Source organism: Delphinapterus leucas, chromosome 1, assembly GCF_059928025.1.
Source record: "Delphinapterus leucas isolate spDelLeu-1000000601 "Yukka" chromosome 1, BTC_Dleu_Yukka2, whole genome shotgun sequence".
NCBI classification, from domain to species: domain Eukaryota; kingdom Metazoa; phylum Chordata; class Mammalia; order Artiodactyla; family Monodontidae; genus Delphinapterus; species Delphinapterus leucas.
This window is the reverse complement of record NC_143129.1, coordinates 6,767,237-6,793,895: the sequence shown is the minus strand read 5'-3', so window position 1 is coordinate 6,793,895 and position 26,659 is coordinate 6,767,237. Positions and strand designations below refer to the sequence as shown.

The 26,659-nt window shown below is 61.4% G+C and overlaps 1 protein-coding gene across 1 annotated transcript in view; it reads left to right on the top strand.

The window, feature by feature from the left end:
• LGR6 (leucine rich repeat containing G protein-coupled receptor 6) overlaps positions 1-26,659 on the top strand; it is a 98,539-nt gene that overhangs the window by 7,666 nt on the left and 64,214 nt on the right. The window contains exons 2-4 of the mRNA XM_022562018.3: positions 19,751-19,822; positions 22,379-22,450; positions 25,842-25,913. Of these exons, the coding sequence (XP_022417726.1) occupies positions 19,751-19,822; positions 22,379-22,450; positions 25,842-25,913 (216 nt within the window). The remainder of the gene's footprint in view (positions 1-19,750; positions 19,823-22,378; positions 22,451-25,841; positions 25,914-26,659) is intronic.

Sequence of the window (26,659 nt, the reverse complement as noted above, 5' to 3'; positions counted from 1 at the left end):
ACAAGTTCCTTGAGCCAAACTGAGACGGATTTGCTGACTTGGGGGCTCTCAGAACTGTAGGGGCCCCTCTGTGCTGACTAGCCCCTTGGTAAAGGGGTGGTCCCCAATTTCTAGTAACTCAGGCCTCTCTTCCCGCCTCAGACATGGGAGAACAAACTTGGGCAGAGAGCAGAGTTATTTTGGAAGCAGCAGAAGGACACGGTGAGGAGGGGAGCTCGGGGTTGGCTCTGTGCCCCCCAGAGCCCTGCCAGCGTGGGCCCCGGGAGCGCTGGCGGCGGCGGCAGGCGGGGGCTGCCCCCGGCTGCCCTGCGACCAGAGCCTCGGGAGCCGAGGTCTCCTTTGGGTCCCATTTCCTGCTGCTACCTGCTTCCTCCTCAGAGCCAGCAAGGGGGTCTTGTACCCCGGGCTCTCCAAGTCCTGGGAATCGAGGCCCCCTCTGAGTTACCTGTGAGGTGTAGAGCCTGGGGCTGGGGCCAGGGAAGCAGCTCGCGCCGGGCTTTCTGTCTCCCCTCTCTGCTCCAGCGGTTGGTGGAAATGCCTTCCTGGTTGCACTTTCCCAGGAAGTCCGGAAGTTTCTTCGGGAAAACACTAGATCTTGGGAAGGCCCATTTTCGGAGCCCCGCAGATGTACCTGGGCAGCTGCCATCACCCTGGTGGCGCTGCCTTAACCTGTCAGGTAACAGCCGGCATTTACCGCCTCCATTTAAGCGTGTAACCCCTGAGGGAGGCACCAGCTTCATCCCCATGTTACAGGTGAGGAGACCAAGCCCCTTGCTCAGGAGCCTACGAAGGCTGCCAGCTGGCGCTTGCTGTCACTGGGATTGCAGCCGCTGCCGCCTCCTAACCACACGCACGCTGCCTCGTAGGGCAGACCAGGGTTTCTGGAGCAGCCCCTTAGAACCTGTTTCTTTCTTTTCTCGGGAAGAGTCAGTGGTGGCCCCTATCCCTCCTGCCCGCTGTGGCCTCCGGGGCTGGTGGACGCAGGGGTGTGTCTGGGGGACCAGCTGCGGGGTCGGGGCCTCCGAAGAGTGAGAGGACGGGCTGGTCGGGGAAGGCCCTGGGGGTGGAGGGGAGAGGCCTAGCCTGAGCCCTGGTGGACGGGAGATTCACACGGGTCGGTCGTGGGCAGGGCAGGCCCTCTGGGGGGAGGAGGGACGAGCCTGGTAGAGGGAAGGGCAGCTGGTCTTCTGTCCGTGGCCTCGTCCGTCCCTCCCGAGGCAGGACCTTCCAGAGCAGGGCTTTCTGCCTCTTTCTCCTCAGGGTACATTAAAAAAAAAACAAAACCCAACAGCAATTCAAGGCGTTCGGCAGCTGGGGTAAATCGTCCAGCCTCTCCAGGCAGCATCCGGCCAGGCTGGGGCCCCCTGGCACACGCACACCCGGAGGCCCTGCTGTGGTGGGAAAGCGTGGTGTACCCCTGTCCTTGGCCTCCATCTCCTTCGCTCCCGTGGATGGGGGGAGTTGCCCAGCTCAGTGCCGTTGCCCACCGGCCTCCTGGGGGCACTGGGGTGAGAAGCTGAGGCAAACCTGCAGCGCCCTGGTCCTCCTGCAACTCTGCGGCCGGGGCTTTGCTGGGAGCGAGACCAGAGAGTCAGATCTGGAACAAGCCCCCGGCCTCTCCCCTCCCCCTTGGCCTTTGGGGTGCTGGAGGAGGTGGGCGGCCCTGGGGGTGTCCAGACGGCGCGGCGGGCAGGGTGTCAGGGATTTGGACTTGGTCCCAGGCTCAGAGCCGGGGCATATGGCCTCCTGGAGGAACGGGGAGCGGAGGTGCAAAGGGGGTCCACCGTCCCTGTCTACACCCCAGCCCAGTGCATTGCTTTCTTAGGGGCCTATGGGCACCAGGAACGTCAAGGTTTATTCCAATGCCCTGAGCGATTTGCAAGTTTGAATCACCCCCTGCCCCCCAACCTGAGTTACCCTTGGCTCCTGGAAGCATCAAAGACAGCCACCACCAAGGGCCTCTTACACTTCCTGTAGGAGGGACAGATGCCTCCCCAGGTGACCTGTCTGAGTCCAGATCTGCTTCACGCTCCTTGCACGCAGGGCAGTACGCTCAGTGGGCAGGGACGTCCCAGGGGCTGAGCTCCAGGTGCCGTGAGCGCCTGTGCGCATCCTGCAGACGTCTCTCACTTGGGCTGCAGCCCCCAGCCCCGGCCCATTGGCCACTGGTTAGAGGTAAAGCCCTTGCCCGCCCCCACCCCCGGCTGTGGTGGAAGCGAACCTTCACTTATTCGTTCATTCACGGATGGGGACTGAGCATCCCCGTCTGCCCGGACTCCGACCTGAGGGCTTTCTCTGCATCCAGCCTCGTGGGGCCGGACTGCTCCCCGCTCAGATGAGGCAGGGGCACTCGGGGGAGGTGAGACCAGGGCACATGTCATGCAGCCTGTGGGGGGGGGGTGACGCTGCGGCAGGCAGGTCCAGAGCAGGAGTGGCGGGGGGCAGGGACGGAGGGGCCAAGCCCATGCCTGACCGCCGCCCCCGTGCAGGCCCTGGGGGAGTCACTGCAAGGCAGGCGGTCGTCTCCCCCACCTCCCCCAAGGAAGCTTGTGTCAAGCAGGCCCTGCTTGGGGGACGGAGGGCTGACACTGGGGGTGTGTTTCCTTCCTGAGAATTACCAGGCTGCATCACCGCCCACGTCTGCTCAGGGGGTGCCCATCTCTTTGTCCGTCTGTCCACCTGCCTCATTGATTTAGGCTCCTGATGTCTCTCATATGGGGGGTGGGTCTCAGGGAGGGGCCAGGCCTCCCCCTTCAGACAGGCAGGACTTCACTCCCGGCGCGCTTCTCCTCAGGACATCACACCTCCCTTCACACACACACACACAGACACAGACACAGACACAGACATAGACTCACACACAGACACATAGAGACAGACACACACGCACACACATACACACAGACTCACACACACGCACTCACACACAGACACGCGCCCCCACCCGGCTTGGGTCTCCACCTGCAGGGGGCGCCCTGCACAGGGCATGAGTGGAACTTACAGGACCTGCCCTCATCCTCCCCCGCCCCGGCTCAGGCCTGGGGCCCCTGGGTGGGTGTTGAGGACCTAGAGGTGGATCGAGTGTCTGGGGCCGCGAGCCAGTCCCCTGCCTTTGTGGCGGACTCTGATTAGGAGGCTGGGAGGACCATTGTCAAGGACAAAAGCCGGAGGGAATGGGGACAGGCCGTCGGCCCTCAGGTACCTTGGGGCAGACTCAGGACCTGGTCTCCCAGCACAGTGACCACCCAGCGCTGGTGAGCTGGGGGCCTGGGCCGCCCCTCAGCCAGGCTGGCCCCTGGATGTGCGGACGTGCGCCTTCCCGCCTTAGGAGCCATCCTGGGCTCGCGCTCTGCTGTCGCCACCGCAAAGGTCTGAATGGCTGTTGAACAAGGGCCTCATTCTTATTTTGCGCTGCTCTCGCCCTTGTTTGTGGAATGAGGGTCTCGACCTGCCTCCCATCTCAGGTGTTGGTAAATTAAGGGAGTCCCGTCCTCCGTGCTTGTGCCCTGGATCCTGACTGCCGGATCCTCTGCTTCTGTTCCCAGGGTCACGATGAACCATTGACCTCGGGCAGGACAGGCTGGAGGATGGGGCGGGCGCCCCTTCTGAGGGACGCCGTGCGTGGAGGCACCCCTGTCCAGACGCACCTGAGTGGGCATCACTGTGGGGGGCTCCTTGGCCTGCGAGTGGCGTCTGCCGGGCGGGGACCACGGGCTGCTGTGCTTGGAGGAGCCCCGCACACCCCCACTTCTGTGAACCGGCCAGCTGTTGGGCTCCAGTGGGCAAGGCCTCCGCGCGAACGGGGTGGGGTCGGGCGACGGTGAACGAGTTAATAGGCGGAAGCGCTTGGAAGGGTGTCTGACACACGGTAGCCACTTGGCGTGGTCTTATTTATGCCACAGTTTATTAAGTGTGTACTTAGTAGCGCCCGGCTGTGCTGGGCACTGGTATTACACTGACAATTCTCCAGCACAAACGAGGGGGAGACAAGGACTCAGTAGGTGGCTGTGCGAGTCCCCCCACCCTGCGGCCACCCTGCAGACCCCTGCCAGCTCGGCCCCTCCCCTCCCGGGTCCCCCTGCCCCCCTGCGGCGGGGGTTTTCTCTGGCGTGTGCACTCAGGGCTGCACGGTCGGGAAGAACCGGGGTGTCGACGGGGCCCTCCTCCAGTTTCGGCTGCAGCTTTGGGCGACTCTCTGCTCAGTGGGATTGGAATCAGGATGCCCCGGCCTCCAGTTCTGTCTTTGCCCCCAGCTTGCTGAGAGCTTGTGGACAAGTCCTCTGGTCTCTGGGCCTGTCTCCTGCTGGGTTGGTAGTTCTGCATCCCAGGAGATTGTAGAAGCTGAGGGGACGGAGTGGGAGGAGGGGTGCGAGTGAGGCCGAGGTGAGGGAGGGGCCCCGGTCCCCGAGAGGTGCAGCGTCCCCCAGCGAGACCTGAGATCCCGGGGCTGGGACGAGGCAGGGCCATCCCCAGCACCTCCGGGGCTGTGCGCACAGCCAGAATAAGGCCCCGCATTAACCACCTGCAGCCAGCAGAAGGAGGAACCCTCCCCCCCGCCCCGAGCCCGCCCCGCCGCCAGTCGACACCACACCAGCCCTCGCATTGCGCTGTCTCCCCTGCTCTGAATGCAGAAGCCCAGGGTGCCCCCCCTGCGCCTGCCCTGCTCCCACCTGCCAGAAAGTATCAGCCTCACCACCCACACTGGCGCAGGGATGGGGGGTGCAAAGCCACCGTGCTGTGGGCCCAGGTCCCTGCTGAGCGTGGGGAGTGGGGCCGGGCAGTACTGGGCTCCCCGGACCCTGGCCTGCCCCGTGCGGAGGACACCCTGGAGCCTGTGGCGCGCAGTGGGCAGAGCGGAATGCCAGGGGTGGGTTTGGAAGCTGGGCCTGGGGGCCCTCCTGGAGTCCTGGGGCAGCTCCTGCCCCTGCCTGGCTGCGCCCCCCCCGTGACACATCAGTGCCCCCCACCCCTCTGCTTGCTGTAGAGTCGACACCCCAGGAATTTGCTGTCCCTCTGCCCTGCTGCTATGATCCCTCCAGTTTCCTTCTCGTTCTCCTCAGAGGGGAGAGAGGGGCAGCTACCCCCTGCTTTGTTGGCCTTGGAGGCACCGGGTGTGTGTGTGTGGGTGCAGCTGGCCTAGAGAGGCAACCTTGGAGGTGGTCCCAGGGATCCTGGAGACGGGGATGCTGGGTGGTCCCAGGGATCCTGGAGACAGGGATGCTGGGTGGTCCCAGGGATCCTGGAGACCAGGGTGCTGGGTGGTCCCAGGGATCCTGGAGACGGGGGTGCTGGGTGGTCCCAGGGATCCTGGAGACGGGGGTGCTGGGTGGTCCCCAGGGATCCTGGAGACGGGGGTGCTGGGTGGTCCCCAGGGATCCTGGAGACGGGGGTGCTGGGTGGTCCCAGGGATCCTGGAGACGGGGATGCTGGGTGGTCCCAGGGATCCTGGAGACGGGGGTGCTGGGTGGTCCCAGGGATCCTGGAGACGGGGTGCTGGGTGGTCCCAGGGATCCTGGAGACGGGGGTGCTGGGTGGTCCCAGGGATCCTGGAGACCGGGGTGCTGGGTGGTCCCCAGGGATCCTGGAGACGGGGGTGCTGGGTGGTCCCCAGGGATCCTGGAGACGGGGTGCTGGGTGGTCCCCAGGGATCCTGGAGACGGGGTGCTGGGTGGTCCCCAGGGATCCTGGAGGCGGGGTGCTGGGTGGTCCCAGGGATCCTGGAGACGGGGGTGCTGGGTGGTCCCAGGGATCCTGGAGACGGGGTGCTGGGTGGTCCCCAGGGATCCTGGAGACGGGGTGCTGGGTGGTCCCCAGGGATCCTGGAGGCGGGGTGCTGGGTGGTCCCAGGGATCCTGGAGACGGGGTGCTGGGTGGTCCTGCTGCTGAGGAGGCTGAAGGCCTGGGCCCGCCCCTCGTGGGAATCTCGTGGCATTGCAGGCAGCCCACCTGCCTGCAGCCAACCACCACGCCTGGTGGCCCGACTGCGTGGGAGGGGGCGGGGCTGGAGCGTGGAGCAGGGCGGTACCCCAGCCTCCGCCCCTCCGCCGGCCCCCCTTGTCCAGGCCAGGCCACAGCTGGATGTCTCCTTGGGTCAGTCTGCTCAACACTTAGCAAAAAAGTGATGGAAAAAGTAGTTCTGAGGGGTTGAGTACAGGCAACTTATCCCATCTAGTGCCTTGGATATCCTAAAGCCTTTTACTCAACGCGTGGTCCCCACCAGACCAGAAGCCTTCCTCCTCTGGGGACGCATCTGGAGTGCAAAGGCTCAGACCCCACCCCAGACCTGCTGGGGCCACATCTGCATTTTAAAGTGTGCCCAGCACCAACCTCCAGCTTCTCGTTGGAATAACTCAGACCGTCAGCTGGCCAGCCACTCCCTGCGCCCCTGCCCCGCCCCGCCCGGGATTTTGCTTTTACCTAATTTGTACTTAGGTGGCGCCCCGTGACTATCACTGTGATTTACTGCAAGGATGTGGTTAAGAAATGGCTTCAGGCAAGAAGCCTGCAGTCCGGGAAGCGTGAGCTTGATTTAGGATACGAGGGGCCGACTGAGACTTCCCTTTCTCCGGGAAAATTCCCGGCTCTGCCCTAGGACGCAGCCCCCCGGGTCTAACTCCTGTTCCCTCGTCTGTTTCCCACCCAGGCTGGTGGCCCCAGCAAAGCAGGGCTGGTATCACCCTTGCACGTGGTGCTCAAACACATTGCTGGGATGAGTGAAGCAGCGAATGCACAAGTGAATGGTGGCAGCGGGAGGTGTGGTGGCCGAGAGCAGATGTGCTCCCCTGAGAGACAGGCTGCGTGGGAGGGCAGCCCTCACACCTGGGGGCCGTGCTGGCCTGGCTCTACGGCAGGCCCGAGGTGTGGCGTCCACCCAGACGGCTGCGGCGAGGACAGAGCCGAGACTTAAGCTGCCAGTTGGCCGGTTTGGGTTTCATGGCAGTGAGACGTCTGCTCCATAAACCCTGCCACTTAGAAGCTTTTGCCTTTCCTAGTCATTCTCTTTACCATTTCTTTAAAAAGAAAACCTCTTTTGAAGGTTTCCATCGGGTTTCCAACAAGCTAAGACAAAGAAAGGTATGCAGGCTTGGATGGAGAGAGCGCTCCAGGGACCCGAGGCTGCTGGTCCTAGAGTCTGCACTGTGTGTCTGGCTCTGAAGGTCCGAGTCTGTGCCTGGCGAGATTTCAGGCTGGTGGGTCAGAAGGTACAGCCCTGCACATGCTGGGTGGGGACAGGCACAGGGGAGGGGGCAGCAGTGGGGAGGGTGTGTCCTACTGGATCCTGGGATGACCCGGGGCGCTGGGACCGATGGCCAGGGACCTCTGGGGCGAGTCTGAGAACACCGTGCCCTGCTGTGCAGCACATCTCAGCAGGTGTTTATTGAGCACCTACTGTATGCCAGGGGATGCACAGATGAGTGAGGTGAAAAGCCACACGGAAGCACACATCCAGTTTCAGTCCCACAAGGTAAAGGCTGGGAAGTAGAACCAGGGAATCCAGAGGGAGCCCTTAGCCGACACCAGGTTCACGGAGGACTTTCAGAATGAGTGCCCCCCCCGGCCCCTAAGTTTTTAAACTCATTTTTATTTAAGAAGAGAGTGCACGTGGCAAGTGTGTCCTGGTAAGTTTCCACAAGCTGAGTGCACTTGCGCAACCAGCACCCAGGCCAAGAAGCCATCGACCGCCTCTCCCGGTCTCCCCCAGTCACCACACGCCCCGGGGCAGCCCCAGCCCTGGCTTCAGCAGCCCCGGCAACTTTCGCCTGTGTTTAGACTTCACGGGGATGGAGCACTGCTGTGTCTGCCCCTCCCCCTCGCCATGTTTGAAGACCCATCCATGCTACTCCCACTGCTGCCCGGTCCTCACTGCGGGAGGACGCGGGCCGTGCGGACAGGCCCTCCAGTTTGGGGCTTTACAGGTGGGGCTGCCGCGAGCAGATCTGGATGGGTGTCTGGTGAGCACGGACACCCAGGAGTGGAATCTTGGGGTCACAGTGGATCCTAGAGGCAGCTCAGGGTTGCGAATGTGTTTCCTGGGGCGGGGCGGGGGGAGGTGTGGGAGGGCCCTGTGGTCCGTGCTCCCTGCATCACTTCCAGTGGCTCCTGTAACAGAGCACCACAAACCAGGTGGTTTAAAACGGCAGGAATGACTCTCTTGTGGAATCCAGGTGTCAGCGGGGCCTCATCCACCACAGCCTCCTCTAGCTCCTGGGGCTGCCAGCTCCCGGGCTCGTGGCCACATCACTCCAACCAGCACCAGTCACTTCGTCACTGCCTGCTCCGCGTGCGTCTCTGTGTCTCTCCTAGGGGCACTTGTCATTGGATTCAGGGCCCACCCAGAAGCTCCTCCATTTTAAGATCTTTCAGTGAATTTCACTGCAAAGACCCTTTCCAAGTCAGGTCAGGCGCACAGGTCCCGGGGATGAGGATATCTCTCTGAGGGCCACTGTTCGGCCCACTGCAGCATCTCTCACTGAAGCCCTAAGCAGCCCAGCCCAGGCCCACCCTTCGCAAAACTCTCCGTCAAGCCGCTTTCTCAGGCCTACCCCTGTCCCTCCTGGCCCTGCCCCAGGAAGCCCTCCCTGACTGTCCTGGTCCTCAGGCATATGGCATTCCTCCCACAGTAACGTCCTGGGCTCTGTCCGGCTGTGCCTGTGGTCTGGAGGTGTCCTCAGACTGGCCGCCTGAGGGCAGGGTGTGCCGCCTCCTTCCCTGTGTGCACACGGGGACACACAACTCCTGTGCTCGGCTCGGCTCTGCACATGGGTGCTAGGAGCAGGACCTAAGCTGAGGCACCTTTCCAGCAGTGTCCGGCCCAGGGCACCACGCCCAGTGGCGGCCCATCCCTGAGACCCTTCTCCCCTCAGACACCCCCAAAAGGGACCGGGCTATGTCCTGGTCCCAGGGCCTCTGTGGGAGTCCTGGTTACACCCACAGCACAGGGAGGGGGGGGAGGGGAGCGGGAGGCACCCAGCCCTTTGCCTCTCCTTGGAGGAGGCCAGGAGACAGGAATGCCTTTGGCTGGGGACCCTGGCCAGAGATCAGAAGATCAAAGACGAGAAGATCGGGCTGAGGTAGGTGTCACACTTTGGAGGCTGCGGACTTTGGAGGCTGCGGACTTTGGAGGCTGCGCACTTTGGAGGCTGCGGACTTTGGAGGCTGCGGAGAGAAGCAGCAGCTGGTGTCTCCTAAGGGCAGGGCTGACCCACAATGCCCTTCCTGCCCCCTCTCTGGTGGAACCTCGCAGAGCTGCTTCTCCAGATGAAGGCCCTGGGGTGAATGCTGGTGAGGGCGGGATGCTGCATGCCCGGTGGGCAGGGCTGACCCCCTGCATAGCAATTCCCTGAAGAGGGGCTATTGAATAACATCTGTAGGTGCAGAAACCAAGGCACAGAGAGGAAAAGCAACTTGCTGATATCAAGCATCTGGGAAGTGGTCGGGCCAAGGTCAGACCCGGCAGTCTGGCCCCAGAGCCCACAAACTACTTTACCCTGGGAGAAGGTCAGTGCAACCGCAGCATGAGGGGGCAGGGCTGGACCTCAGGCAGGACTTCTCCCTGGGCGGGGATGCCAGTGGAGACCGTGGTTTAGTCTTCCTACAAGTCCACGAACCAGACGGGTGGGGCTGGGGAAGACGGCGGGTGGTCGGAGTGCCCGCCGCAGGGGAGAACGAAGGTGGTGGGCAGGTGACCAGCAGCGCAGAACGTGGCAGGAAACGCCCCGGGACCGGGCATCGGGGCCTCAGGGGCCGATGGGAGGGACAGGTGAGGCTCCCGCAGGCAGGTGGGACCTCCCTGGGCGGAGAGAGCAGGGTGCGCCCGACCAGGTGAACCTGGAGGAGGGGGCGGGCTCCAGAAAGTCTCACCGGTCCTGGCAGCGGGTGGGGCGGGGGGGCGGAGCGGGGCACAGAGAACCTCCTCTCTCCCCCTAATCCCCTCCTTTGTTCCCAAGCTGCCACCCCACTGCCACGCCTTTCAGCCTCGGGCGGGCTGGGACCCAGCTGGGCTCAACAGAACCAACCCCGCAGGGTTGGCTCTGCCACTTACTGTGACTAGACGGGCAGTAACTTGATATTTCCAAGTCTCCCTTTCTTCACTTAAAAGGGAATAAAGGAGGCTTCACTCCCGGCCTGATAAAAGGATTAGACTAAATGAGGCCAAGGATGTGCTAGAGCCGACAGAAGGCACCCAAGCGGAGGGGGCCGGACCCGGGACGGTGGCCTTGGAGGGGCCTTGCTCCCCTGAGCCGCGTCTGTACAACGCATCCATCCCAGCAAAGGTGGCTCTTAGATGCTCTGAACGTCCAGCGTCCACTCTTTCCTGCTAGATTCAAGCTGAGAGTCGAGAGCACCATCTGACCGTGATGGGCGAGGCTGGCAGCTGGGCGAGGGCAGCTGCCCGGATGAGAAGGGGGCAAGGGGTCCTGAGGTGAGAGGAAGGCTTCCAGCTGGGTGGGGGGCACCTCTGAATAGAGGGCCCACTCCCGTTTTCCCCCCAGGCACATCCGCCTCTTTATCTGGTGAAATAAAGGCCAAAGGACAGAGCTTCAGCCAAACAAACAGGGCCAGGGCTGGCTGCGGGCAGCTCCGCACACAAAGCGCACTCCCTCCCACCCCAGGGCTGCCGCGGTGCCATGGCCCCTGCTCCCTGCTCCTGGGCGCCCTGGGGAGCTCTGATCCCCTGGAACGTCCCCGCCCTCCTCTCTGAGGGGCTCCAGGCCCACGGGGAGGACAGAACTCCTGCCCTTGCACCTCCACACCCCGAGGCAGAGGAGCAGAGATCAGGGCAGGGCTGGAAGGATGCCGGTGAGTGGAGGGCACTGAGCTAGCGGGACCGAGTCCCGGAGCAGTTGCTTTGGACCCTCGGCTCCAGGTCGATCCCAGCCAGGGCCGCCGTGTGGGGACCAGCCCCGCCGGGCGATGACAGTCTCTGCGGAGCCCGCAGAGGTCAGAGGTCAGTCCCAGGCGTGGGCCCAGCCCTTGTCATCGCCCACTTTTGTCACTGTCCCACCTGACTGGGCTCGGAGGGCAGGGACCCCGCATTATTGGACCCGGCAGCTCAGCACCTGGCACAGTGCCTGGTGTTCAGTAGGCGCTTAATAAATGCTGGTTGAATGACATACGGCTGGGCGGTGGCGTGAGAGGCTGGAGGGTGGAGGCATGCGAGCTGGGCCACGGTGAGCGGCAGCCCTGGCGGCGGGTTGGTCACCGAGTGCCGGATGCTGGCAAAGTGCTTTTACCGGGGAGGAGCCGCAGCAGAGAGAGGCCAAGTCACTTGCCCCGTGTCACACAGCTGGCAGGCAGCAGAGCCGGGAAGGAAAGGGTCCAGGCCAACTGCAGGGCCGTCCGGGGGCCGCTGATAGGACACCAAAGACACACCCGAGGACACGCACTTCGTAGCCACATGTGGCCAGCGCAGCCGAGGAACCGAATTTGTACTCTGATTTACTTTCAGTGACTTGAAATGTGAAAAGCCAGTACGGGCGGTGAAGGTCTGGACCGTCTCCAGAGGAGAGGGGTGGAGCCAGCCGTGCGGCTCCCAGAGCCTCTGGCCCGTTGTGCTCATGGGCTGCACACAGCAGCCCTGACTGGGCCCAGGACCACCCTCCGGCCTCTCCGTGTGGGGGGCTCGGCTGGGCAGGCAGCAGGGACACACGCAGGGGAAGCAGACACACAGGCAGCCTGTCCCATCTTCGCTCTGCGGTGTCTTCGCCTGCTCTGGGCTTGGTGGAGCGCCGGCCTGCACAGCATGGCTCGGAGGGTTAGGACCGACCACCGGGGCAGGGGAAACACCTCTGATCGGGGCGGGGGCTCTGGGACCACCCCAGCTTGGCCACTTTGCCTGGCAGAGCAGTGAAGTCCCCTTAGCCTGAGGCGGCCGGCTCCCCAACAAAGGGGTTCCCTTGCAGGGTTGAGGGTCAGGGCAGGCCCGGGACCCTCTGCACCTCCGAGGCTGCCCTCCCTCCCCCCACCCGGGCACCCACACCCTCGACCTGGTGTTCCAGCTGGCACCTTCCCTTTTCCAAGAAGCAGAAGGTGGAAACAAGGGTTTGGGCTGAAGTTGGTGCCAAACCTCCATTTCCCGAGTGCAGCATCCTTGAGTGGGAGGCATCTCTCCTGGCCTTGGTCTCCTTTCACCGCCGTCAGCTTGAGGAGACAAATCCATAGATGAAGTATCGCGATACCGTGAGCCACATTCCCTGTCTCCTGTGGTCTTACAGCCCAGGGCTAAAAAACCCTACCTTTCCCCTGTCACAGGACGTTTAGGAATGTCACCTTCCCTTGCTTTGTGCCCCCCGCCCGCCTGAATTGGCCGGGGCACCTGATGGCGCTCTGGGTTTCCCGTCTCTCCCTGGTTCCCTCTGACCTGCACAAGCCTGGTCTTGGCTTAGAAACCATGGGGACCCCAGTGGCCCCCGAGTCAGGTGCCAACCCTCCCCGTCGGCGTCTGTCTTCCCATCCCCCACGCCGCCTGCCTCCTTCTCAAGCCCTCCGGCCCACGCCCGCAGCCAGGGTGGAGATGTTCTTACAAACAGGGGAGCCAAGACACGGCAGAACCAAGCAGTAGCCCTTCAATTGAAAACTACAGTGTTGTTCTCACACAGGAGTTCGTGCAAGGCCTGTGAGCCTGAGGCTGTGCTGTTGTGTGTGTGATGGGGGATGCTTTTGCCCTGGTTGGAGCCACTCCTTTGTTGGGAAATTTGTGAAAACTGCAGAAATCTGAGAGAACTCTGTGTTGACTAGTTAGGACCCTCCAAGAAGACAGCCAGTACCGGTCCCCCCGATAAGGAGTCAGCTGACGGAGGAAGACGCGCTGTCCAGGCGCTGGCTTCAGGAGACACAATTCTAGCCCCCATTCCATCAGCTGGCGTGGGGCCTCGGGGCTGGGTCCCCCTCTGTGTCTGTCTCCCCTCTTGCCTGAAGGAGCACAGACGCCATTCAGGGGAGTCTGGAAGTGCAGGGGTTCTGGGTGGCAGTTGCTCCCAGCGCTGCGGAGCGGGCAGGGATGCAGAAGCCCCAAGGTGCTCGGCCAGCCCCGTGTGCATGGCGAGCCCCCCGTCTTCGGCGCCTTCCGTTCCAGACCCGCCTGTGTCCCACGTACCCCTCTTTCTGCCCCCAAGGCCATCTCTCTCTACCCTCGCCCTCCTGAGTCTGGACGGACAGTTTAGAACCCAACGGGGAGAGCGGCGGCGGGAGCAGTTGGTGACCAGGGAGCAGGGTACAAATGCGGGGTTCGTCACTCTGTGATAAACAACCCTCCCCAGGAACACTGCGAACTTGGGCCTGGGGCTGGCCCCACGCCGTCCGTGTCCCCCCAACCCGGCACTCGGAGCCCACAGCCGCCCATCAGAAAGGAAACCAGCAATCTGGGGGGCTGGAAGGGAGGGTGACGTGGGTCTGACTGGACCAGGCCCCTGACCCCAGATCCGAGCCCTCTCTCCTGTCACCTGCCTCTTAGTGACACAGGAGGTCAGCCATTGTCGTCTAGTGCCAGGGCTGCCAGCCACGGGCACAGAGGCCGGGCAAGGCTGTGGTCACTCACTCGGTATGTAGTGCAGCCCCTGTGTGCCAGGTACCCCCAGGCCTGGAGGCTGCAGAGGGCACTGAGATAAGTCCTTGCCTGGAGGGAGCTCCTGGCCACATGGGGCGTTGTGTCCTGATCATCATAATTCAGTTGGTGAGGGCATTAGGAAGAAGGCATGCTGAGCGAGCCCTGAGTTTATTTTACTGACTCGTACAGTTTAATGACTCATGTAATTCTCACTCCAACCCCTGTGAGGCAAGTACATCATGATCCCTATTTCACAGATGCGAAGACAGAGTCTGGGAGGCGCCACGCGTCAGGGCCAGGCCCACGGGCTCATCAGTGCTGTGCTGGGTGGTGATGGGGGCAGGGCAGCACCAGGCACACAGCAGGAGGCCAGCTAATGCCCCCGGGGGAGCTTGAACAAAACCGCGTAGGACGCGGGATGATGCTCAGCTCTGCTGGGGGGGGGGCGGTGCTGGGAGGGCCTCACAGAGGTGGCCTTGGGGCGCAGCCACGCCTGGGGACAGGGGCTCATCTCCCGGTCACTCTGGCCGCTCTTTACTTGGCTGCAGAGATGGGCCCTGCTTCCTGGTGTCTCTTCCAACCGGTGGGGACAGTTCCCAGGCCTACCCAGCAGGGCCCAGAGGCTTTGCCTTCTGCTGTTTCTCCCGCTTATAGGAAAAATGCAAACAGAACAAATCCCCCAGGGCCCTTGGGTGTCAGCCAGATGGCCCTGGGGGCGGGTCTCCTACTACCCCCCACACCGTCCAGGTTTGGGTCCTGCTGCTCTCTGCCCCTCAGTTCCCCAGCATCTTCCTGGTCTCCCCGGCGACGCCGCCTCTCCCGACTTCCTTGGTGGTCCACTTGCTACACAGGGTCGAGCTCTGAGAACGCTTCCCGTGCTCGGGCTGCCAGCCTCGCTCATCGATCCTCTCTGTCTCCCTGCCCATGGCTGTGTCCAGCCCAGCACACAGAGCCCCTCTGCTTGCCCCAAGGGCTGCTGGGAAGAGGCCTCGGGGTGGGGCTGCAACCCAGCCTCTCGCCCCTGCAGTTGAGTTGAGAGATGCAGCCGGCAGTGCCCACCACGAAACATGGTGCCTCGCGTCCAGAAGTGTTCAGACTTAAAGCAAGCGCTCCCTTCCGAGTGGGCCTCTCTGTTTAACTGTGTAGGTCAGGCACCCACAAAGCCCGTCCCGGAGAGCACTTGTGTGCGTGTGCGTGCGTGCGTGCGTCCGTGTGCGTGCGTGCGTGTGCGTGCGTGTGCGTGCGTTGGCAGCGCTCACAGGGCGGCATTGGTGGGGTAGCGTTTGAGGCCAGGCTTCGGTGTCCAGCTCACCCACAAGCTGGGCCCCACACAGCCCCCCGAGCAGCCCGCGCCCTCCCGGCCAGGGACGGAGCCTCGCTCGCCCAAGGTCACAGCCGAAAAGAGTTCCACCCGCGGGTGCGAGCCGGGTGAGTTTCTCCCAGAGAGATTCTATCTTGATAACATGTGGATACTTGGAGAATGCTTGTGATTTTCATGAATACAACCCAAACTTGCACGTGTACAAACACACACACGTGCCCTCCCGCGACACGCATGTCCGGTGCCTCACTAGACAGGCGTTGCAGGGCCTCACGAGTCCTGACACTCGCAGTGCTTACACGTTCGCACGGCCCGCGCCCCTTTCCCTGCCTTGGTCCGGGCGAGGACGGCTGGGCGCCCGGGGTGACCTCTCCCAGGACCGCCACCTTCACCGGACTCCCGGGTCAGAGCTCCCGAGGGCAGGTTCCTCTTGAGGCCCGCGTGCCGGCCCCCTGGTCCCCAAGGCCGGAGGCCGGGCCTGGAGCCGCCGCTGCGTCTCCCTCCGCGGCTCCGCGTCTTCCTCCGCCCCCCTTTCCTTGGTGCCAGCCCCAGCCCTTTCCTGCAGTGCCGACGGACCCCCCTCCTGCCCCTCACGGAGCCCTGCAGCTGGGCTGGGCGCTGTCCCGGGCAGGATGCGGGCGGGCGGGGTGCAGGCCCCCTCCTCCCCAAGGAGAACAATGAGGCTGCTCGTCGGGGGGGGGGGCGGGGGGGGGCATGGAGCCACATCAGAGCCTCTGAGGTGCAGCCCCCGGGGCGACGGCTGAGTGATGGGGTCTGAGTCACATGCCCGCGAGCGCCTGTGGAGACACGTCCAGAGATGCTCGGGGTACGTGTTCAGAGGTACCTGCTTTTGTGGATCCTCACGCCTTCCTGCTGGGCTGATCGTGCCCGGGCCCGGGGCCAGGCAGGAGGGTCTGCGGCCTGAGCTCCCGTGGCCTCACCGTCCCCTCCCGCCACCGTCCAGCGTGCTTGCGGCTCTGCGGCCGCTAGCCAAGCAGCCACAGCTTGCCCGGCCCTCCTTCTGGACGGGCAGGCCGGGGATGGCCCGGCCCGGGACGGCCCCTCGGTCCTCATGTGGAGCCGGACGGGAGCCTGCCGGTTCCTCGGCTCTACCTGCCCCCGATGGCTTCCTTCCTCAGAGCATGTAGCGTCCAGAGGCCAGGCTTCACTGGAGGTAAAACACCGGAGCCTAAACAGCCTTTTCATAGGTTGGAGCTGGGCCCCGAACCCCTGACCCCCACCCTATCTCCAGCACACACGTCACGCGCGTTTCTTGTGGAAAATGGAGACCCTGGGGTTTGCAGGGAACGTGCACCCCTGGGGAGGAGGGAGCTGCAGGAAGGCCCGCGGGTGGTGCCCGGCCACACGGTGGGCCGGTCTGGGTCCACCCTGTGCCCTCAGGCTGGGGGGAGTCGGCGGAGATGAGAAGCAGCTGTTAGGAGTCTGAGACAGGAGGGATCCCAAGTGTATGAGACGCACACGTGCAACCTGAGCGTCACTGCTCCCCGGCGCAGACTGGGGGGAAAACGCTGGGGCAGGGCAGGACCAGCAGGCTAAGGTCACGCCTTCTGCCTGTTCCAGGCCTGCTGGGCTGGGACGCTTGCCCACAGGTCACCGAGGGACAGGACTGATGTGTGTGCACTGTTAGGCAGTCTGTAAGCCCTGGCTCATTTAATCCTTACGAGGACTCTGGGAGTTTGGTGGTGTTCAACCATTTTTATGGATGAAGAAACCAAGGGTCATAGTGATTAAGAAAGAGCCCGATGTCTGGCAGGTAAACCAAGGAGAGAGTTGGCCTCAGCGCTCTCTTCCTCTTTGCTTTCTTTCTTTCTTTCTTTCTTTTTTTTCCCCCTTGAAAATAGATTTAATCTTATTCAAATTAGAAATGTTCAGCATTTTCCTCTTTGCTTTCTTGAGTGTAAAGTGGAGGTAACGTTGGAATCCACCTTGGGGTTGTTGTGAGAATTAAATGGGATTAGAGTAAGTCCCCTCCACACGAACGAGTTCAGTTCCGAGAGCGTGTCTGTAAATCCTATTTGTCTGTAAGTCCAACAAAGTTAGCCTAGGTACCCGACTTACACACTGGCTATAGAGTACTGTACTGTAATAGGTTTATAACACTTTACACACAAACAATACATAAAAACCAAACACAAAAAATAAAGAAGACATTTTTAATCTTACAGTATCGTACCTTGAAAAGGACAATATTACAGTACAACAGCTGGTATACAGGGCCTGGCATCGAGTGACAGGCAGGAAGAGTTACTGACTGGAGGAGGGAGAGGAGGTGGGAGATGGTAGAGCTGAAGGATCGCCAGCAACAGGAGACGGAGGCAAGCTGCCATTTCACCCAGGCCTGACGTTGATAGCACAGGTTCTGGTTCCTTGCTGGATTCAATTCTTTCCACCCTCTTGAAAAAACGATCCAGTGATGTCTGGCTAGTAGCTCTTTTTTTCTCATCACAGATGACAAGGTAGCACTGGATTGCATTCTGAATGGCTGCTGCCACCTTTGGGTACCATTATAGGTTCGGGTCCTGTGCCTCATAAACTAACAGTGCCTCCTCAAATAAAGAAAATCCCCTGCCATTTCCTGCGTCCTGAATCTCTCCAGTTCCTCAGTTACTTCTTCTTCCTCCTGTCCCTCTTCATCCTTTCTCTGGGCCTCCAATTCCATCACGTCTTCATTAGTAAGCTCCTCGTGTTGCACAGCAAGGAGTTCAATGAAGTCGTCCTCTTGCAGATCTAGCTCCAGCTTCTCGCTGAGGGTCACTATGTTGCTGAAGACCTCTTCGGACTTCTGATCTACCTTCTCACATCCACAAAAATCATGAACAAACTGTGGGCAAGGGTTCTTCCAAACCCCATTCATGGTGACCGCCATTCCCTCACACCATGCAAAGTCAGTGTTTTTATGGTCTTGTAGATGTTATAGTCCTTCCAAAGCTGTCCCTAGGTTGTTCCTGATTTGTCAGTTACCTTTAGGGCCTGACAAAAAGTGTGACATAAATAATATTTCTTGCAAGTCACTCTAACTCCCTGGTCCATAGGTTGGATAAGCAATGTAGTATTCGGTGACAGATGCACTACTTTGACTTTGGGATGAAAGTCATCCATGAATGGGGGGTGGCCCAGAGCACTGTCGAGCAGCAAAAGAATGTTTTGCTGGAACGTCTTCCAAGCAATATTTCTCTACATCTGGGATAAAGTGGTGGAAAAACCAGTCCTGGAACGTGGCCTGTGTATACAGGATTTGGGGTTACACTTCCACACAACAGGAAGAGAGCCCTTGGCTATGTGTTTAAGGGTTCTTGGGTTCTCTGAATGATAAACTAAGAGAGGCTTCAGCTTCAATTCACCGGAAGCATGGCCGCCAAACAACAGTTAGCCTATCCTTTGCTGCTTTACAGCCCGGCATCAACTTTTCCTCCTTACTGATGTAACTTCGGTCCGGCATCCTCTTCCAGTGCAGTTGTGCCTCATCCACATTAAAATCCTGGTTGGGTAAATACACACCATCATCAATAATTTCTCAAAGTGTTTCCGGAAGTTCCCGGACAGCCACCGTATCTGCCCTTGCTGCCTCTCCACTTACTTTTACATTGTGAAGGTTGGCTCTAGCCTTGAACCGATGAAACCAGCCATGGCTGGCATTAAAAGATGTGCCCTCTGATTCTTTGCCGTGTTTCTTCTTCAAGTCTTCATAAAGGCTTTTAGCCTTCTCTTGAATCAGCATTGAGCTGAGCGGGACTCAGCGCTGACGTCGATCCTACATCCGCACACTGAGAAGTTTCTCCCTCTCCTCCATCACTTTTCCATGCTTCTTTGATATTTTGTCAACATTGTCGGCACGGCAGACTTCCCATGTTCCATGATCTTGTCCTCGTTCTTTAGATTCGTGCCAATGATTGAACGATTCATGGTATTAGAATGAGCGAAGTCTAACATCTTTTTGCCTCGCTCCACTCTCTCAGTTACTTTCACTTTTGTTTCCATCGTTATCGCGTGGCGCTTCTTAGCAGTACCAGCTACATCACCGCTGCTTTTACGCTTGCCTCCAGACATCCTGGGCTTGAAATAAAGGTGCTGTAGTACTGTACTCTACACAGTACTGCAAAGTGCACAAAAACGCAACCACTTGTAGAGGATGCACGCACGTGACGATGTACGCCAGACGCGTGAACTGACTTATGTGACTGGACACGCGAACGCACGTTCGCATCTTTGAAGGTTCGTATGTAGGGGACTTACTGTATTTGGATAAAGGTTAGCCTGTGCCTGACGCAAAGTGGGCCTCCAGGAAACACCAGCTGTTACACAACCGCAGTACTGTGATTCCTTTGTGTGCAGGGTATCTTGGAGGGCAGTGACACAGAAGCCACCCTCAGGGTCTCTCAGATAATGTGGGAAGGTGAGACTGGGCTAAGGTGGGACTCCTCAGGAATCAGGCATCCTCAGGGATGTACCAGGGGCCAGGCCCTCTGGTTGGAGAAAAGTAGAAGGAGCCTGGTGGGGTTCGGGGAGAGACAACAGGAGAGAGACTGCAGGCCTCAGAGGGCTGTGGAATCCTGCGGGCTCAGGGACTGAGTAAAAGGCAACCCCCTGGTGAGTCTGGGGCTGATTCCAGGAGCCCACGGGATGGCGGTGGTCTCGGGTAAAACGTCCATGAGGGATCCTGCGTGTTGATTGGCCCTGCCCTGCTCTGACATCCTCTGAAGTTTTCTCTGGCCTGTCCCCGATGGGGTCGGCGTCCTCTGTGGCCCTCATCACAGCCCGTCCAGTGGAGGGAGGGGGGAGGAGGGAGGCGCAGGGGGAGCCACAGTGAGCACGGCCCGGGGAGGACGCAGCTCACAGCCTGCCCGCTGCCTTCTCTCCCGCAGAGACCTGAGCATGAACAACCTCACGGAGCTCCGGCCTGGCCTCTTCCTCAACCTGCGCTTCCTGGAGGAGCTGTGAGTAGATGGGGGGCTGGAGGCGGGCACTGTGACCTCTGACACAGGGAACCGGGGGTCACCAGGGGGACGGGTGGAGCCAGCGGAAATGGCCTTGGGGAGCTGTTCTGAGCGGGGTCAGCCCCACCTGCCCAGGTGTGGGCCCGAGGTGGGCAGTGGGGACAGAGGAACTCGGACATCCAGCCTCTCCCTCCCTGAAGCCGACCGGCTTTCTGTCAACGCTGCTTCTCTCCCTGGGGTCGTCATTGACCTGCCCTTGCCCCCTGTGTCTGGCCGCCGGCCGCTCCCCAGGTCCTGGTGGTTCTTCCTCTGAAGGTCCCCCGTACCTATCCCTGCTGCTGCTGCTGCCCTGATGTCCCCTCCCCTGGGGCGGCCGCAGCCCCTAAGGACAGATCACCTACCTCCTCTCTGACACACTCTGCCCATCTCAGGGTGCCTCTTACCAGCTCCACAGCCTTCTCTGGCTCCCCACAATCCAAAGGAGCTGCTTTGAGGACCCTCCCTCACCTGGCCCAAGCCCACCCAGCCAGCTTTGCTCCAAGGAGGCCCGTCCCCCTGCCCGTCCCTAGAGCCCTCCTGCATCTGAGCAGATTTCCCCTCCAGCCCGGCAGGCCCACTGTCTCTCTCTCCACTCTGTCAGGGCCAACACAAGGCCCACTTCCTTCAGGAAGTCCTCCCTGGTTGATCCCTCCCCATGGCCTGGAGCCCTGCAGGCTGGCCTCGTGCTCTAGCGCCTCACGTGAGAGAGTCATCTCCTTGGCCAGAGTGCCCGCTGTCCCCTGCAGGCAGCCAGGACACCTGCTCCCAGCCCTGCCCCACTCCTCACCCAACCCCCAGCCTGCTGGTTCTTGTCTGGGCATCACCACTGATCCTGGGGCTCTACTGGCTTTGCTTAAACTCTCAGACTGGGGGCTCCTGGCCCTGACCCACTCCTCCTGCACAGCCCTCCTCACCCTGGCCCTAGGCACGGCCCCCCAAGGGTGCACTCGGTCTGCCCAGAGCAGACGAGAGGGTGCCTGGCGTGGGCACCCGGGCTCGCCATGTCAGCGAGTGGGCAGGGTGGGTGGGGACGCCTTCCAAGGAGGAATTTGAAGGCTGTTCTCAAAGGAAGGGACAGAGTGAGAGGCAGCAGAGAGGCCGTCGAGGTGGCGGGGCCCAGCTTGGTGGGAATGAAAAGCAGGACAAAGGCCTAGGAGCCGGGCTGGCGACACGGGCACAGCCTGAGCCCTGGGGCTGCCGGTCCTCCACGCCCCACTCCCCGAGGGGCTGGGCCCACCTAGGGAACCCAAGCTAGTAACCCCAAAGGTCATGATGCCTTTCCATGTGTTGTTTTTTAAAACAACAAATGTCAAATAACAAGACTCAGTGTGTGTGTGTGTGTGTGTGTGTGTGTGTTTATTGGCCATACCACGCTGCATGAGGGATCTTAGTTCCCGACCAGGGATTGAACCTGCGCCCCCTGCAGTGGAAGCGCAGAGTACTAATCACCTGACCGCCAGGCAAGTCCCCTAGTAGAGGTATATTTTTTAAAAATAGCTTCTGAGCTGTGTCAGCACGATTTCCGCATCGGCAGTTGGCAGGCCTCTCAGTGAGAACTGATGTGCCCGGTGATGCCTGAGAGCCTCTGCTCCGCCCTCAGCAGACTCTGCCCCGCCCTCAGCAGACTCTGCTCCGCCCTCAGCAGACTCTGCCCCGCCCTCAGCAGACTCTGCCCCGCCCTCAGCAGACTCTGCTCCGCCCTCAGCAGACTCTGCCCCGCCCTCAGCAGACTCTGCCCCGCCCTCAGCAGACTCTGCTCTGCCCTCAGCAGACTCTGCCCCGCCCTCAGCAGACTCTGCCCCGCCCTCAGCAGACTGCCCCGCCCTCAGCAGACTCTGCCCCGCCCTCAGCAGACTCTGCCCCGCCCTCAGCAGACTCTGCCCCGCCCTCAGCACTCTGCCCCGCCCTCAGCAGACTCTGCCCCGCCCTCAGCAGACTCTGCCCCGCCCTCAGCAGACTCTGCCCCGCCCTCAGCAGACTCTGCCCCGCCCTCAGCAGACTGCTCCGCCAGGCTGAGCACGCCCGTCAGCGTCAGCGTATTCCGTCCTGTTCGCTCCTTTCAGAGTGGAGGGTCACCCATGACAAACGTGGAAGCGCTTAATTAGACCGCAGGGTTAGACTAATTGCGCCACCCCGTTCCCTGCCCCCTGGACTAGTGGGGTTGTCTGTGTAGTTGAGGGCACAGGGAGACCCAGACACACCCGTCTGATCTAACTCCATTGGTGACGGGAGACAACGCAAGGGGGATGGTGGGTAAGCAGGTCAGCGCTGTGGATGGATGTGGTGGACGTGGGCCTAGTGGTAATCGGGTCCAGGGAGACACCAGGCACCCTCTGTGACCCGAGCCTCGGTTTCCTCCTCTGAAGGCTGGGGGCCCTAGTGGGCCCCCTGCAGGGTCATGGTGCCGTTGGCAGTGCCAGCAGCCTCCCTCCCACGTCCCAGGATGCTGACCCAGGGCCACCACCCTGCCTGGCTCCCTGCCAGCATCCCCCACCGGCCCTTCTCTCTGACTTGCAGGCGTCTCTCCGGAAACCGCCTCTCGCACATCCCGGGACAGGCGTTCTCTGGTCTCTACAGCCTGAAAATCCTGTAAGTCTAAGCCCCACTTTACATGGAGATGCAGCCTGGAGAACTCTGGGCAGATGGAAGTTTCCTAACCTGTGTCTTGGTTTGCCACTGACCTCATCATTTCCTTATGTTCACTTTTCATTTTAATTACCTCCATAGCTTTGCTTTCGCCCTGTCTGTAACAAACTTTGTGATTTGTAAACAAACGTATAACAGCACCTGGCGCTTAGGCCACAATGTAGGGAAGTGACCTCCTCTCCTTTCTGTAACGTGAATAGTGCCCGTTAGCACAGGTCTTTGAGGGTCGAGGTCAGATTCAGACCCACGTGCCCCCCCGGAACTCTCAGGCCGGGTGGGTAGGACCGTTTCTGGAGAGGAGAGGTTTCCTCTGGACCCCCTTCCTCTCGAGCCCCAGCCTTGGTCTCTGGCTATAGCACTGAGTCCCATTCTCTCTGCAAACATGTCCCGTCCTCCAGTTCCTAGGCGTCTCTGTCCCTGAAGCAAAAGGAAAGTGAGAATCGAAGAGGACCTTGTGCTATTCTCTTCCATTGAGCCCACAGCCCATTGGACAAAAGGGGGCGCTACGGCACCCTCTCCCCAACCCCAGTCCACAGCTCACCTTGTCCCAACTGCAACTGTCCTCCCTGGGCCCCACTCCTGCTCTTGTGATGAGTGTGGGTGAAAGGGGGTGGGAGAAGGGGATGCGGGGGGTCTGAGGGTGGGTCCGAGAGGCTCCTCGGGAGGGCTCGTCACCACAGGGACTGGCTTGGGAAGAAGAGGAGGAGCCTGGGGGCTGATCCTGGAGCATCTGAAATTCCCCTAAAGTGGTGAGCCGCTCCCACGCTCTCCTGCCCCCTCAGCCCCAACTTGACCGGCAGGTCTTCTTTGTACAGTTGAGTGGGTTGTTCACTGCACAAGACCATTGCCCGAGCGGTGAGAAGGGGCTGAAATCTAGCCCTGTGCCAGCCTTGGGGCTACTGCCATCTAGAAAAGAATATCTTTCTAATTTGCTCCAAGTTGTCAATGGGCTGGCGGTGGCCCTGCCCACTTGGCCTGTGAGCTTCAGGCTTCCAGCCTGTCAGCAGCCCCCAGACCACCTCCAAGTGTTCTCCTTTCTCCACGTTGTCTGACTCCGGCACTGCTGGTCTCTGGCTCCAGGGCTCTGGCCTCTCATGCTGCCCTACTCCCTCTCTGCCCGTGGGCGCTCTGCTTCTGTTCCCTGTCCCTCCTTCCTTCCGCTCTGCTGCAGACCCTGCTCTTCCATCCTGCCAGCCCTCAGTCCTTCCTGCCTCTTCTCTCGGTCTGTCTGTCCCGCTCCCACCAGCATCGCTTCCCCAGGGGTGGGGAGGCCCCCGGAGCCAGACGTAGCCCAGGTGGCCTGCATGGTGGCGTGTCCTTGCCCAGCGGCAGGCCCAGACCTGCAGCCGGATTGGTGAGCGGGGGATCTATCTGCTGGGCCTTCAGAAGATGTGAGACTCGCGTCCCGTTCCTAAGCCCCCAGCTTCGGGTCGAGCCTCTTTCTTCTTCGCCTGCGTCAGGCAATTAATCAAAGCCTCCCGGAAGCCACAGCCCCGCCCCCTGGACACCATGCGGACTAGGGGGTCGGGCGGCAGGAGAGGCTGCGGCTGGAGAGGAGGGCAGCCAGGCAGTCCGTTCCCACCGCCACTGACCCCCAACTGCCCCCCTGAGGACAGCCCAGTTCCCCAAAGCCTTCGTGTCCACTTCTCTGCTTCAGGGATGGGTGGATGGTCTTGGGGGGATGGTGCCCGCCTACTCAGCGTCTTCACAGCAGGGATTCCACTTGCATCTGGGCAAGAAGTACCTCCTGGCGTCCGCCACGGTTTCTCTTCTGCAGTGCCTTCCCTACTTGTTTTCAGACCTGCGAGAAAAATAGAGCAGTAAAGCCCGCCGTCAGCACGATAACCTCTTTTTGTGCTGGGAGGTGGTCACTTTAGCTGCTCCAGGGGCCCCTATCTGAACTTCATCTTCTTCTGGTGGGTGAGGCCCGGCTGTCCCTGCAGGGCACTCTGCCTCCCCCTTGCCCTTCCGGAGGCGAAGGACCAAAAAAGGGGGGTCCCTCTCTGATCCTCTCCGAGCGGCTGTGGCAGAACCCCTCCCCTGTCCCTCCCGCCCAGCCCCACACCTGACCTGGAAGTCTTACTCCTAGGGTCCCTGCCTTCCTGCGCTGGTTCTCCAAGCCTCTGGCCAGGCTTGGGTCAAGAGGGTCAGCCCCTGCCCCGTGCCTTTTCCCGCGACTGTAGGTGGGGATCCCTGTCCTGCAGAGCCCTGAGGCTGAGAGCCCAGACACACTGCCCCCGCCCCGCTCCAGAGCTGTCCTCAGGGAAGCCACAGTTCTTTCTGACCCAGGTGTGTAGAGAGATGCCTGGACCTCTGAGGGCACCTGCCCTGTGCCCGTCGGGGCAGGTGAGGGGCAGATGTGGCCGGAGCTCCTGCATGGGGTAATGCCTAGAGGGAGGGTGGACGGCATGCCTGGCACACAGTAGGTCTCCCTGGAGGTCCCTCCCAGTTCCAGAGCAGCCTATCCTGCAATAGGTGTTGTTCCTGGGGCTATACGTGGCCCAGGAGGGCCCGACGGGTGTGCGGGTCAGGGTGGGGCAACTTCCTTCTTTCCTGCCCCCGGCTCTTCCCTGACCCCCCGCGGGGCCCGCCCCACGTGCCCCCCCCCCCCTCTCCAGAGGCCAACAGGGAAGGACGTTCCAGTGGCAGCGGCCACCCAGGTCCTCCCTTAGGGCCGGGCGAGCAGGACCCTTGCCCAGGGCCCTGAGGCTTCAGGGACTCCCCGAGGCCCTGGAGTGGCCTCCTCACAATTTTCTGAGCACAGCTCTGGTGGCCAGGGTTGGCTGGGGTCAGCAGTGCCACCTGGAGGCCCCAGACCCCAGTTTCTCCCTTTCTCGCTCTCTGACTCACTGCCCCGCGGGTCCAGGAGGGCAGCCTCCCTAGCGGATCGTGCCCCCGGCTGGCATGTCCCTGCTTTTGTGGGGTCATGTGTGATGGCGTCACCAGATGGTGCTGACACTCCGATCTGGGTGCCTCAAGTTGTCTCTATAGACACACACACCACAAGGACAGACTTGCCTGGGCCCTGTGCATCCTCCCCTTCCCCGAAGAAAACCCAGCCTCTCGGCTGCAGACGGAGAAACTGAGGCCTGCGGAGGAAATCGTGCATTTGCCCACGTCCTTCCAGAGCAGACGGCCAGAGGATCCCGCGTTCTGCTCCCTGGCCTTTTCCCCAAAGTCCCTCTGGGGCACTCTCCCAGCCCCGTGCACAGTGCCCTGGACCTCCAGCCAGGGAGGGGTGGGACAGGACTCTGGGCTCTGAGGCTGGGCTCCGGCATGGCGGGCAGGCAGGCGGGCGGGTGGGGGTCCTTCAAGCCGCCTCTTCCCCTCACAGGATGCTGCAGAACAACCTGCTGGGAGGGATCCCCGCCGAGGCGCTGTGGGAACTGCGGAGCCTGCAGTCTCTGTGAGTCGGAGGTGGGGCTGGGGGCGGGCCTGGGCACCCCTTCCTCCCTGCACCCCCCCACCACGTCCCGACAGTGTGCTCCTGGCTTTTGTTTCTTCAGGGGGCTGTCATCGTCATATGTCATGTGTACGAGCGCGTGTGTATCTCGGGGCAGGAAGGCACCCAGACCCTGTGGAGGACTGTGGGGATGGGACCTCCCTGGGTGGGGCCCCTGGGGCCGCACTCCTGGGATGTCTGGCCTTCTGCCGTGAAGTCTGGGTGGGCATTGGAGGCTGCTGCCCTAAAGAAGCGTCAGGAAGGGTCTGTCTCGTCAGGAAGGAGCTCACCTGCTCTGACCCTGGGGCTTTGGTAGCGGGGGAGCGTTCAAACTCAGACAGACGTCTCCCTGCGTCCCAGACTCACTGGCCCCCGTGACCCGTCCAGCCCTCCATGAAACGCTGCAGTTCCTGTCCTGTCCACTAGGGGCGTCCAGAAGGGATGTCATCCAGAGCATCAAAGAGGTTTCCATGGGGGAAAAGACTTCCACTGGACGTCTTCACACTTACTTAGACGTTAATGTTTTCCCTGTGACTTGCGTCTTCTGCGTGCTTGGGGACTCTGAGGGTCTTGTCTTTTACACGCTTGGGCCACACAGGCACTTCCTGCACTTTCTGAGACACGGAGGCCCTGCGGCTGGGATACTAGACGGCCAGCTCCCTCCGTGGCCGTGCCCCCTGCTGCCCGGGGGGTCAGGGTGGGGATGGGGA